The following is a 14,907-nucleotide window of genomic DNA, read 5'->3' as shown; positions in this document are numbered from 1 at the left end:
AGATGGGCTCTTTGCTGAGAAGACGCCATCTGTTTTCTGCTCTTGTACAGCTGTCATGTTATTATATCTTTTCAGGTTGCAAGTTATTTCTTTGATCACTACATTGAGAACAACTATAAGACGTAAAATTCTAGGACAAACAAGATAAAATAAAGGGGTAAACCTCATTATCCATGAGGTCTGTGAGTTGTAAATACAATTTAGCAAAAATAATCAAATTCCACTCGCCTAGAAATTAATCATTGAACAGTTTTATATTTCCTTAAACAATGTAACCACCATGTGTCCTCTGCGGAGCGTAAAACTAACACCCTCACAACCACCCTTATCTCAGGTGGTAATATTCTGTTAACCTCACCGCTACCTTGATCATAGCTTCCAATTGTTCCCTATTTAGAAGGACTTTTTTGGAACCAAAACCTTTGACCATCTACCTTCCTTGTTTGTCTGGCTGATGTAGAGACCTTTGAAAAATATTTTTTTTACCTAATTTAAGTTTTATACTGTCTTCTAACCAAGCTCTATAACATTTATTATTGTTATAAGTCAGTGTGTAATAGAAAAGTAGTGGTAAAAAAGGCTTGTGATTTAATCAATCCTTGGTATTGGGTTTAACTGACCTTTTTTGCATATTCATTTTTCATCATCCATTTATCCACTCACATCTTTCCTTCTTTCTACTTTCTGTCTTTCTGCCTCTTCTCCCCCTTCCTCTACCCTTATGCTTCTTTCTTCGCTCTCCCATCTATTTTTCTCTCCCTCCTCGTTATCTCCCTCTGTATCCCTCTTCCTTCCTTGTCTCCTTTCTCCACTCTCTTATCTCTCTGGCCCTGATTTATTAAAGCTCTCCGAGGCTGGAGAGAATACACTTTCACCAGTGAAGCTGGGTGATCCAACAAACCTGGGATGGATCTGTTCCAGGATTCAAAGCATTTGCTAGCAAATAGCAAATGACATTGAAGAAATACATTCCAGGTTTGCTTGATCACCCAGCTTCACTGGTGAAAGTGTATTCTCTCCAGCCTTGGAGAGCTTTAATAAATTAGGGCCTCTGTCTCTGCCCTCTCCCTCTCTCTCCCCCTTGCTTGTTTTTGTTTATGTGGAACATTTTCCATGGCATGTTTTGTGTGTGTCAGTGTAAAAGGCACAAGCTAGCTGGCCTAAGAGAGCAAAAAGTATAAATTCGGCTCTGATCAAACAAACGAAAAACAAAAATCCATGGGGAATTTCAAGACAGCAAACATAAAATTTAAAATAAAGACATATTTATTTAGGTCATAGTTTAAAAGAGCATAATAGTAACAAACATAAAATTTACCTCCAAGTATCCACATTCATTGTACAGTTCTAGCCCAAACAAAACAAGAAAAATAGCAGATATAAATATCAAATATATATATATATATATATATATATATATCACAGATGTAAATCTGCTTCATCAGGAAACACATACATTCAGGAAGGAGGTAAGTACAAGGATGGTGTGCTGCAATCATATAAACATAAATCTCTGGATACAACTAAGTGGCCTCATGAGTTACTCTGTTAGGGCTTTGGTAACTATGTACAGGCTTGTTATTGGAGAGCCCTACAAGACATGACCAGTCTTTTTGCTTAAGTCCAAATGGTGGAAATATAGGAATGAGAAGTTTCCTCCATTAATGTCCCAGAAGCAGTCCCATAAATCCGGTTGACTATGCATGACTATGGTAGGGACTCACTCCTAAGGGACAGTAAGTGAAATGACAATGGACATTCTGTTAGGTAAAGATGTCAGTGCTGTATAAATACATGGTGACAATAATAATTACTTTGTTTTTACCGCTCTTCAATCTCTGTGTTTCGGCATTTAGAAAATTGTGGTAAAACATAGTCCAGAATGTCTCATTTTATCCCTAATAAATTATTGCTACAACCTGCTATGTTGTTGTAGTTTTCCTGTTGTTTTTAAACTCATTTTGCAGAGTCTATTTTGTCTCTCTGTCCCCTCTGTGTCTCTATGTTCACACTCCACCCAGACGCCTCTTTCTAGTCTACCAAATCATGTATTTAGTATTTTCACCTACTGCTTTTTATCTGCTCAGATATACCTATCATCCCAAAACTTCACAGATCTCCATAACTGCTCACATATCCTCCCTCTCAATTTAGAAAAATTCTCTATTTTGTGACTTTGCAGAATAATAATTTACAGTAAACTTGTACTTCTTGAACTTGAACTTCTGAAATGAAAAGAAAGCCTCTTCCAGCATATACCTTTTTAAATTTATATCTATACATTTTTTCCCCGGCTATTCTGCATATGCTTTGTCAGGTACTTAATCCACCTTCACTTCTTAATCTCCTGAAACTTCCATAAAGTGTAAGACCTTTCTCTGTTATAGCAGAATATTGACAGCTAATATTAAATAATCAGTTTGTTGCAAGTCATGTAATGTTCCATGAATCATTTATAAATCTTTATTCAGTAAAAAATTGCTATTTTTATGGGTTTTATTATTGCCATAGAAACAGCTGGCCTCAATCTTGGCCAGCCAGCACAGCAAATAAATTAAAAGAAACCTCAAGTGATCTTGATATTAGCAAACCACTACATGGATGCAATAGCAAAATCTTTCTACATTCAAGTGGCAGTTTAGTAATAAACAAGTCATTAACTGTACATTTTATGTCAGCCAGAATAGAGAATGAGCAGTAGCTTGAGGTTCACATAAGGAAGAAATCTGTTTTTCCGAGAATGAGGAAAGTTAGAAGGATAGTTAAATGAGGAACGGAGAGAAGTAATGTTTCAAAATAGACAAGATTAGCCAGGCTGTGAATTAGGATTCAAGTAAAATAACCGGGAAATTGAAAAAGAAATAAGCAGCCTTTACAGATCTAAAGATTTAAAAATCAGGCCCATAGACATCACCAGGTGCTGAGTTATCTTCTCTGGAGAAGCAACTGCCGACCTTCAACTTCTGCTTGTTCCAGTGACTGGCTTAGCCATTGAAGAATTTTTAATGTTTTTAGCTTTGATAAAGTCCTGTGTTGCCTTAGCAGTGTTAGCATAATTATCTTGTTGCAGAATAAAGAGCAGTCAGATGAGTTTGGAGGCATTTAGTGAAACATGAGAAGATAAGATGTTTTTATACACCTCACAATTCATTGCAACTGCCATCAGCAAGTAACATCATCGATGAAGATAAGTTCGCCAGTATCTTTGGCAGCCATACATGCCCACGCCACAATAACCCGACCACCATGTGTAACAGATGAGCGCTGGTATGCTTTGGATCTTGGGCAGTTCCTTTACGCCTCCACACTTTCCTCTTGTCATCAATCTGCTACTGGTTAATCTTGGTCTTGTCTGTCCATAACACCTTTTACCAGAATTCTACAGGCTCTTTAGCTACTTTTTTGCAAACTGTAATCTTGTCGTCCTGTGCTTGGGCATAACGTGTGGTTTACATCCTGCAGTATAGCGTCTGTATTTCTGTTCATGAAGCTTCTGCAGATATTAGTCTCTGAGAAAGACACACCTGCCTCCTGAAGACTTTTCTGATCTGTTGGACAGGCAAATTAAAATTTTTCTTTACCATACTGAGGATTTGTATGTCATCAGCAGAGGAGGTCTTCCTTGACCTTCCAGTCCCTTTGCTATTACAGAACTCACCAATGCACTCTTTCTTCTTAACAATACCCCAGAAAGTTGATCTTGGTAATCTTAAGGTTTAATAGATGTTTTAAAAGGTTTTATTTTTGTTTTTCAGACTCATAATAGCTTCATTGGCAAAGCTTTTCTCCCTATGTTGAACAAAGGCAACTACAGACTTCAAATGGTGGAAGCAAGCCTAGATATGGTATACTTGAACTAATGAAGCACAACTTCATTAGCGCAACTAATAAAACACCCATTGAAGCCCATTGTCCCAAACCTTAGGGTACCCTGAAATGAGTGAGAGTTATATGGTGAAACTGAAATGTATGTGGGTACTCCGGTTTCCTCCCATATCCCAAAATTACATGCAGTTAGGTATATTGGCTTTCCCTCAAAAATTGTCCCTGGACTATGTTATTGACTATGACATTAGATTGTGAGCTCCTTTGAGGGACAGTTATTGATATGACAATGGACTGCATAATATGTCGGCGCTATATATATATATATATATATATATATATATATACACACACTGGCATAAAGTATATATATATATATATATATATATACGGGTATAAAGTTACATCCTTGCATATGCATGTCCAGCACCAGGACTAACTTTACTTCATACCCACAAATCTCTAGGGATCATTTTCATAATCTCTTTTTTCATTAGGGTGATGGGAATGTTTATTTGAAAACCTTTCACTAATAGCTACTATTGGAAAGTAAACCACAGGATTTTATAAGCTGTGAACAATAATAAATAGGTTTCCAAGTCATAGCATTGCAGATTTATTATTAATGTTTTAATGGCATTGGGAAGAGAGTTGGATCCTCAACCCAGTTTTTAAATCAACATAGTTAGAAAAAAAAAAGATATCTGAAAAAATAAAACTTACAAAGTAAAAGGCTTTTCAATTTTACTAATCTAGCTTAAATTATTTTAACATTTTTCACATCTGACATAGATTTGGAAGTATTAGATGCCTGTTCCCCCCACTGCACAGAGCCTACTTCTATCAGTTCCTACATTACAAATATGTCCTGCAATGATATAGTTGATAGCAAGAGGAATACCAGCATACATCCCAGGACCAGGCATCTGACTTCTGTGTTAAATATTAGGCCAGTACCCCCAAAGAAAGAGTACATCAGATGAATGTACACTCCGGCAGGACAAGCAAGTACAAAGCCTCTTGATCTCTGTATTGAAGCACTCAAAGCAATAAAAACCAGGCAGAGGTTGTAGGCTTTCCTCACACTACTAACAAAATAAAGGCTGCATGTGATCACATCATTAGAGTTTGAGCCTCTTTGAGGGACATAACTACGGACTTTGTAAAGTGCTGCGTAATACAGCGCTAAATGAATACTCTTTCAGAGTAGTTTTTGTTATCGTATGTTGATAGTTTGAAGAAAATTTGTCAAAAGCTCATTCATTTTCTCTTAAAAGTAATTGTTATTGCTTGGTGATGTGGACACTCTCTATTGGCTGTCCAGCAATGGGGTTCTTTCAGGCTGAAAATAACTGCAGTGGTGTGATGACATTTTGACAAGAAAAGACAATAATAGGTAATTTTAGTGTTGATTCACCAGTCTTCACTTGCAACGGAGGAAGCAAACTCACATAAGTGAAATCTGCTCCAAAGTTTTTTTTTGGGTTTTTACATTGATAAATAGGTTAAAGGGAGAAATGTTAGGCGGCTGAAAGTTTGCCCAGAGATAATTAGAGTACACAGACATTAGGCACAAAAACAAACTGAATCTATCATGCTTTCAGGGTGTCCTGATTTGCCCTTGAATTGTTCATGGGGCTGCTTTAGTTGCTTTTTAATTCACATTGACTTGTGAGGAAAGAAAAAATCTGTGTGTTGTTTTTATTGCCTCAATGTCCATTGTTTTTGGATTCAGTGGACCTGATTTAATAAAGCTCTCCAAGGCTGGAAAGGATATACTTTCATCAGTGAAGCCGGGTGATTCAGCAAACCTGGAATGTATTTCCTAAAAGTCATGCTTATGCTATTTGTTAGTAAATGTTTTCAATCCTAGACCAGATCCATTTCAGGTTTGCTGGATCACCCAGCTTCACTGATGAAAGTGTATTCTCTCCAGTTTTGGGGAATTAATAATAAGTAAGGTCCTATGACTCATTGCAAGTTTTACACTTTTGCTAAGAAGTAAAACCATATTGTCTCTTTGCCATAGAAAAGGTACTTTTTGCACTTGTCTGACATACAGATAGGAACTAAAAAATCTACAAATCTGGAAATAAAAGGAAATGCCTTAGTAAAAATACTGGATGGACCACAGATAAATGTAGAATTTGAATAAAAACTACTCTAAAGGGAAATTACCAGAGCCAGCAGGGATCCCAGAGCAATGTTCACAACAAGTATATTTTTAGTAAACACATATTGTTAAAAACATTAACAGTCCTGTACATTACATTATAACAAAATCATCTGAAATTTGGTTGACAAATAATTTCAAAGCACCAACACCTCAGAATTTATAAATGTCATAAAAAAGTGACTTGGGAAGTGGTAAATATATTTCAGCAATTTGCAACATCAATAAAAAAACTACCTTTTTTATATGTGATAACATTTTCACAAAACAATTTACACATATGTAGTTTCTAAACCAAGTACTATTGAGCATTTTCAGAAAAAAATGGCAGCAAAGGTAATTGTTAAACGATTTTGTTTCAATGCCATTAAACTACTGTTAAGAGTTTTTAGCTTATAGTCATCCAAGCCTCCTTTCATCTATATATATATATATATATATATATATATATATATATATATATACACACATATATTAGTATTATGTGAGACACTAGATAAATAGTAATTGTCAGACACTAAAAAAATGGATAAAGTGTGTGCATCACTAGCCTTGTACCAGTTCTTCCTTTATCAGGACCATGGACAGCACATTCATACTCCCTAATCTGTGCTGAGTTCTCAATATGTTGCTGTGGCTCTCACAGCTCTCCAGCAAAATGCTGGTACAAACCATCAGTGTCAGAGAAAAAAGTCAGAGCTCTTTGATAATGAAATTCTTTTGGGTTAGTGATAAAAGATCAGCAAAGTTATCAAGCATTTGCCAAATAAAATGTTAGTGATGGTAGCTTCCAGGTACTTCTAAGTTTTTGACTGCTTGATGCATGCCTGTCAAAAGAGAGATCAACAGTGAGTCACATGCATCTGTCAATAAATTCTTAATGATCTCAGAATTGTTTGAAATTAGTGTCATTGACAATTGCCTGAAGCTCATCAACAAATGACCTTAATTGGTTTAACCTTCCTAGCGGTCTAATTCCGTCCAAATTTCCAGGCAAAAAGTGGTACAATTTTTTGCATGGAAATTTATTTTTCATTGTAGGCTATAATTATTAGGCATAAATCACTGATATTTAATAAATTTAACAAATTTGTCAAACGCTGTTTCTGTGAGTTCAGTGCAGCCGGCAGCTCCTAATCAGTCTGGTCACCCCGCTACGATTTATTTTGCCTCACTCGCTCATGCCTCACAAGCAGAAGACACCTGGAGACTCCAGGTCTCAAAAAAAATGCGGTCTTAGGCAGTTTTTCAAGCTGGCTGCGGATTCCCCTGCAGCTGCTGCGAAATCTAAGATGGCACTGCAGCGTTCCTCTACAGTCTGATGAGGATGCCTCAGCTGATCCTCCTGCAACTTCCTCTAAGCCACACTGCAGTGGAGACCTGTGCCCTCTCACTCCTTTGCTGTTACCTGTATCTTCAGCTACACATATGGAGCAACAAGTGTCTACCCCACAGTACACCTAGAAACTAGACTGAATCAATTCCCTTCCAAAGATGACCTAGCAGGTGGTGGTTAATGAGTTGGCCACTCGGATTGAGAATTCACTGAAGAGGGAAATAGGGGGGCTGGGACAGCAGATTTCAACCGGTACTACTAGAGTTACTTTTTTTTTAATCTGCATCTTCCTGTGTGGAGGCCCGTCTTTTGGCGTTGGAATCCACTTCTTTTACTATGAAGTCTCACCTTACCCCCTTTTACTTGCGCATGGAAGATAATGAGAACAGAAACAGCAGAAACAATATTAGAATTAGGGGCATACCTGAAGCTACTGCCAACGCACACCTAATGTTCACTGTTACTGCTATTCTCAACAGCTTCTTAAATCGGTCACCAACAGCTGCCCTAGAATTGGATAGGGTTCATCGAGGGTTCATGAATGGGCCGAGGGTTGATAATAGATCTTTACCCAGGGATGTACTATGTCGAGTGCACTTTTACAATATAAAAGAAGAAATAATGCGTAAAGCTTGGCGGAATGGTCCTATGGACTTTGATGGGGCACCGCTTCAACTTCTACCAGATTTATCCAGCCACACATTGAGAATACGCCGGGTATTGCGATCCCTGATGTTGTTTGCACAGCACAGGCCTCCTACAGATGGGGTTACCCATTGCATTTGTTTATTACTAAGAATGAATCTATCTTTGCATTACATGGGCACTCACAGCTTCCAGCTCAATTTGAGTTTCTACAACTGCCACCGATTGAACTTGCAGACTGGTTGGCAATGCCAATGGAGGTCCCTTCTACATCACCGAGGAGCGCAAGACCACGAAACACTCAAGGCAGACAGCGGACTGGTGGTGCAGGTCCATTGCTTCGCCCACAAGTTGGACCTAATGAGGCCTAAGTATTATGGTGATGCAAATTGGCTTATTATACTATTTGTATTATGAGTATGTAGTCTTAGTGCTGCAGATCCTTAACAGGTCGTTACTACTTAGCACTGGAATGCTATAAGGTATATTTGCTGTTGATGAATACTGTTTGTTGCCTGGATAACTGTACTAGGGTAATTACATGTATATGGTTGACTACTCTTGGCTTGGGAGACTCTGGTGGAGACGCTTCTCGCTGGGATCATCTTGTGTTTGTATACGGGGAGTACCGGAGAGATTCAAATCTACAGCCTCACCACAGGTTAGGGACATAATACCATGTGCATATTTTTATGATTGTCCCAGCGGAATAGATCTAAATTTGTGCAATTTATTTTTTTTTTTTGCAAATGTTGCTTATGCGGGTATTGTGTAACCTGTGTTTTGTTACTGGTTGCTCAAGAGCGGGTTCTTATAATATATTTCGATATGATAGCCGTCAGCGAGCATATGCCCGTCTCCGTGAAGTACCTCCTCCCCACTTAGGTCGGCTCCTCCTTCTTTGAAGGATTTTTATATTTTTGGAGCCTATAAGATTTAATATCTTGTATTTTGTTTCTGTCCCAGATTACTTAGGACACGTGTCCCCCTTATCCCTATTTCTCTCCCTCCCATGGCATTGCAAATCACTTCTCTCAACGTAAAAGGGCTAAATTCCCCTATCAAGGATTCCTTAGCCTTATGGGAGCTCTATAGATGTAAGTGTCAGGTGGCATTCTTGCAAGAAACCCACTTTAAATATGGGCAAGTGCAGAAAATGACTGATCGCTATTTTGACAAATCGTACCATAGTACTTCCGCTGACTCCAAATCCAGGGGAGTCTGTATTTTACTCCATAAATCGGTTCGTTGGTCGTTGCCAGCTTATTGCACAGATCCTGAGGGCAGGTATGTTATGACTAAAGGGTCAATTGACTCTCATATCTATACCTTTGTCAATGGTTACTTTCCCAACAATGGCCAAGCAATATTTTTAGATTCTCTGCTTAGAGTCATAGAAGATTTTAGCGAAGGTATACTGATTGTGGGAGGTGATTTTGTTTCAATCAGTTTTAATAAGTTTTCAGAGAAAAAAAAAAAAAGGTAACAGGTAAACTTAACAAAAAGAATCAAGTATACAACCCACACATCATAACAAACATAACATTGTATACTTCGAATTAACAGACATATTATACCAAAGAGCTGCATATATCCAAAAGAAAAATAATATATGACAAAAAAAAAACAACAGTTGTAAAGGGATCATATAGCACATAATAAACCTGTACAAGAACAGCTACATATCTGCTAGTGGGAGGTGATTTTAATTTTGCTCCCAACCCATCAATAGATGTGACAAGAGGTGCATCAGCTATGTCTGAAGCAGCCTTGAGGAGGATTAAACGCCTTATACATACATACCAACTGGTGGATTTTTGGTGTATTTTACACCCAACGGAGAAGGATTTCACCTTCTATTCCCACATGCACAAAACATATTCCAGAACTGACCTTTTTTTCATTAAACATTCCTCTACACCGAAAGTGATATCTGCAGATGTTGGTGTAATTTGTATCTATGGGATCATGCCCCGGTCTCTCTAACTGTGCAAGCATTACCAACTGAACCGAAATCTTCCTCCTGGAGATTAAATGATTCTTTACTGGTTTCACCGGAGATACGTGCACAAATTGAGGCTGAGCTCAGGTCCTATTTTGCAATTAGTGCTCCTTCCGTGGATAATCTGCTCAACCTTTGGGAGGCACATAAATGCTATATATGAGGTCTGTTCATTCAGTTTGGTCATAGGTGCAAAAGGGAGAGAGAAACTAAACTAAATCAGCTTTTGGCAGAGTTGCAAATTTTGGAGGCCACTCATAAAAGGCGTCACACGGTGGAAATAGAGCAGCAAATCATGGGTATAAGAGAGCGTATTAGAGAGATGCTACGGTCTAAAACCAATGTTATGCTCACCAAATGTAAGAAATATTACTACGAATATTCCAATAAATGTGGCAGTGCTTTAGCTCAAGCTCTTCGGGAAAAAAAAGGGCAAAAACCTATAGTCCTAGTATGAGCTCCCCATCGGGCAGAAAGGTACATACCTTCTCAGACATTGAAGACCTTCAGGTAATTTTTTGACAAATGGTATAATTTGGACGACAATGCTTCCACGGAGGCGGATCCCACAAAGGCAGATTTAATCAGAGCCTATCTTGACTCCTCGGGACTCCCCACCTTACCTCCGGAGTCTCTGGGGGCCCCGATCACGGCAGAAGAATTAGTCTCGGCTATTACTAAATCGGCCACTGGGAAAGCACCTGGCCCTGATGGCCTAACCTCACTGTACTATAAGAAATTCCTTTCTGTACTCTCACCACACTACTTAAAAGCATTTAATGCCTTGATTGAAGGAGTGGCGCTTAGGGATACATTGGCAGCACATATTTCCCTAATACTTAAGCCTGAAAAGGCCCCCAACTCATGTTCTAGTTATAGACCAATTTCCCTCTTAAATTGTGATATTAAGCTTTTCAGTAGTATCCTGGCAAAATACCTGACCCCCTTGAAATCTACTTTGGTATATAAAGGGTTTCCCCCCCGCCTTGGTGACCTGGATTGGGTCCTTATACTCCACCCCAACTGCGCAGGTCAAAGTGAATGGTTTATTGTCCAGACCCTTCTCCATCAGTAATGGCACACGACAGGGATGCCCCTTGTCTCCCCTTTTATTTATACTGGTCTTGGAAACTTTTTTGAGGCATATTAGGGCAAACCCTAGTATCCACGGTATTTGTGTGCAAAAACAGGTTCATAAAGTGGCTCCTAATGCAGACGATCTCCTGTTTTTTGTTTCCTCTCCTAGGCTCTCTCTGCCCAACTTATTAACCAAGATTAGTAGATACTCAATGTTATCTAAATATGAAATTAATCTACAGAAATTGGAGGCTCTATCCATGACATTATCTGGTAGGATAGATGAGACTCAGACACCGTATTTTCCCTTTAAATAGGCGAAATCTGCCATAACATATCTGGGAACAAAGATCCCTAGAGAATTGTCCTTGGTGGTTAATTAGAATTTTCTGCCAATATTGAATATGGTGAGGAGAAACTTACAGCGTTGGAAACAACCTGCATTCTCCTGGTTCGGTAGATGCAATATATTGAAGATGAACATTATGCCACGTCTGCTATATTTGCTCCAAACCCTCCCGGTTCATATCCCACAACAAGTACTATGTAAATTTAGAAAGGAGTTTCAGGGAGGAGGGGTACAGAATAGACGAATGTTCCTGATCTGTCAGCTGCTCACAATCTTCCGGAGTTAGATATATATGGCGTAGTTTACAATTGCATAATTTTCTCTGCTCTCTCCCACTACCATCCAATTTTGTGCGTCCTCTGTCACAGGTGGAATTAGTGTGCATGGCCACGGGCCCCCTTCGGGGAACTCTCTCTAGTGCTTATCATCTGCTTTTGACAGACCTCACCCCCTCATCTTTACCATTTTTAAATAAATGGGAATGTGACCTTAATACTACATTTTCCCCAGAACAACGGAACGCCTTTTGTACACGGGCCACAAGGCTGCACTTAGCAACTCTTATCAGGAATTGAATAATAAATTACTCACACGTTGGTACAGAGTACCGACAGCGCTAGCTAAAATGTATCCAGGAGTGGATGATCGTTGTTGGCGTTGTGGAGCTAAAGCTGGTAGTCTACTCCACATATTCTGGGAATGCACAATATTAGTACCTTTTTGGTCACAGGTGGCAGCGGTTTTGCATTTTAATGATTGGTCTAAGAAGAAATACCACAACTCTCTGTTAAGCATCTTTTAAATGCTGCTAAAGCCTGCATTCCTTTATTATGGAAGCAGTCTTCTCCTCCCACCCTGATGCACTGGTTTGGAAGGGTGAAGAAAATTATGACGATGGAAGATCTTATTAACTCTCTTATCGGATGGGAGATCCGATAAATTCTGCAAAACCTAGTTTTATTGGATACAATATACTACTACTCAGGCGTATCTTTCAGTACAAAGCGAAGCTGATAATGATGATGATATTTTTTTTATAAAGAAGCTGTTATTGAACTTGTTGTTCCATGATTCCAATCACACTGTATTTGGCCAGTACTCAGTCCGGCCTGTAATGCCATGTCCCTCTCCCCTTCCTCCCCCACTATTTCTATCCCTATCTTTCTTTGTTTTGTCTATAATATGAAAGATTCTCAGTGATCAGTAATTTCAAATAAAGCCTGTTAGTAATATGCATACTTTGATGGGAATGTTGTCTATTTTGGATAAATGTATGACTCAATGTTCAAATATTGTGTATTTGGCTGTTTACTGAATAAAAAATAAAATCATAAAAAAAAAATAACAAAACATAAAAACCTGAAAAACATTTAAACATGAAATATAACTGTACAGTAGCATATATATATATATATACATACTTTTATATATATATATATATATATATATATATTATCTGAATATTTCTTATATTCGACTCAATACAGCTATTTTGTATTGAATCAAATACAAAATAATTTAAAATTCCTGCTGATCTGCCCGCCCGCACCAACGTCACCGGGAAACCCCGGAGATCATCACTGCATTTGCTGGCTGGAGATCGAGGAGGAAGGACGTGTCCCCAGGACCTGCGGGGACCATCAGGACGCCAGGGGACAGCGACTGAAATAGGTACGGTAAGTGTTTTTTTTTAGTTAAATGCTACCCCGAGTGTGACTCCGAAATACGCTTTTTGCCTGGAAAATCCACCCTGAATCACACTCGGGAATACCGCTAGGGGGGTTAAGATACACTGGATGATCAATAAGGGTGATTAACCTATTTTTTGTTCTGGTATCAAATATCAGAATGGTATTCTTCTGTGGCATCAAACCATTTTGCCTCCCAATAATAGCCCACTTATTTACCGAAGTATATATGGGCAGCTTCAGACCTGTTTGGGAGTAATTGATCCCACACATCTGCCCCCAGCTGGCTTGAACACTTGCACCGCAGTGCTGGTTCTTAAAAAACAGCGTCCACACATTTCACAGTTAGCGGTAGTGAACAGTACTGGTAGAACTCACTGCCTCCTCATTCATTACCTATGAAGCTGCCTCTGAGAGAAGCTACATGTAGTGTCTCTCGAATGGCAGCGGTTCCCTGGCATTAGGAAGCAGTAAATGAACCACACCTTTATGGCCATGTGAACAAAGACCCTTACTCACAGGTTGTGAAGTCCATTTGTAGCACAATGATTTAAAAAAAACAAAAAACACAGCAGCATAAACTTGTTCATGCATGTTCATGTTTTTCACTTTGTAACCAAGCCAAATATTGGGTTGAAAAAGGGCATTGTTATTTTTCATAGTAGTCATGATCATTGAGATCAGGGTCTTGTAAGTAATGATAACAGAGCAGAAAGGCCAACATAAAATGTTTACTTATCTGAATACAAATCCACAATAGCACATTTTACACAGTAAAGCACCTTTGTGTGTTAATCCTCAGTCACACATCCACTCTTTCATTTGCCTGCCCTTCCAATGCCAAGCATTGAGCTATTAGTCCCTTAGCAACTAAAATATTACAAATGTTCCTGAGTCATACAAATTGATAATTGAGCCTTGTAGAAGTGCTTTTTTGAAATCCCATTTCATGTGGAACTGCAATTAATAAAGCTGGCAGAAAGAAAGGCAGGAAAGCCAACACAAATGATAAAATATGAAGATGAACAATATTAACTTATATTCTCCTGCATGTATTAGGTTTATGCAATATATGGTTGGTACCCAGGCATGTGTAAAGAGAAAGCTATCATTACATGTATGGATATACATGAGTCAAATGTTGGTCATAGACATGTTACTTTGGTCAAATGTTTACCTCACTCGTGACCATTGATTTCAAATGCCAAGGCCATATTTTAATGGTGATGACATGTATCTGTGAATTTGACAGTGACTAATTTGCCTAATTAATAATGTAAAGTCCAACTATAAAAAATAAAGGATCAGACAGGTGGTTATTGCAGAAAGGGACAGGGGATGTTCTTCTGCAATAACACGTAATTTCCACAGGAGGAGCAGAGGACCATGCCCCGAAGAGCTTACAATCTAGGAGGTGGGGGAAGTAACGCACAATTGGAGGGGAGATGAGATTGTTGAAGATTGTCTCTGGACAGAAGAAGAAAGATGGCAGCTCCCTGCGAGGCAGCGAAGATAGGTAGGTGCCACAGTGTTAGCTCTGCTTTAATTTGGCAAATTTTTTTGACAGAAAACCCTACTCTTTTTAATCTTTGGTAAAGGTAATTATATGTAAAGGCAATTACAGTATTTATTAGATGTCTACTGAAATATTGTAGCTGCATTACCATTGTAAAGAAGCCTGTATGTGACTTATGTCAAAGCTGTGTGACTCTGTGCATGTGTCTGGGATGGGGGGGTTCACATATGTCCCATACCTGCAAGTACAAAGCATTACTTTGGGCTCCAATGGTGGATTGTGTGGGTAGTGAGAAC

The 14,907-nt window shown here is 38.7% G+C and overlaps 1 protein-coding gene across 1 annotated transcript in view; it reads right to left on the bottom strand.

Moving 5' to 3' along the window:
• The window catches only part of POLN (DNA polymerase nu), a 55,203-nt gene that overhangs the window by 17,760 nt on the left and 22,536 nt on the right, over positions 1 to 14,907 (bottom strand). Inside the window, exon 10 of the mRNA XM_072406892.1 lies at positions 1,319 to 1,347. Within this exon, the coding sequence (XP_072262993.1) occupies positions 1,319 to 1,347 (29 nt within the window). The remainder of the gene's footprint in view (positions 1 to 1,318; positions 1,348 to 14,907) is intronic.

The sequence above is a fragment of the Pyxicephalus adspersus genome, chromosome 3 (assembly GCF_032062135.1).
Source record: "Pyxicephalus adspersus chromosome 3, UCB_Pads_2.0, whole genome shotgun sequence".
Lineage (NCBI taxonomy): Eukaryota > Metazoa > Chordata > Amphibia > Anura > Pyxicephalidae > Pyxicephalus > Pyxicephalus adspersus.
This window is presented reverse-complemented; position numbering and strand designations above follow the sequence as displayed.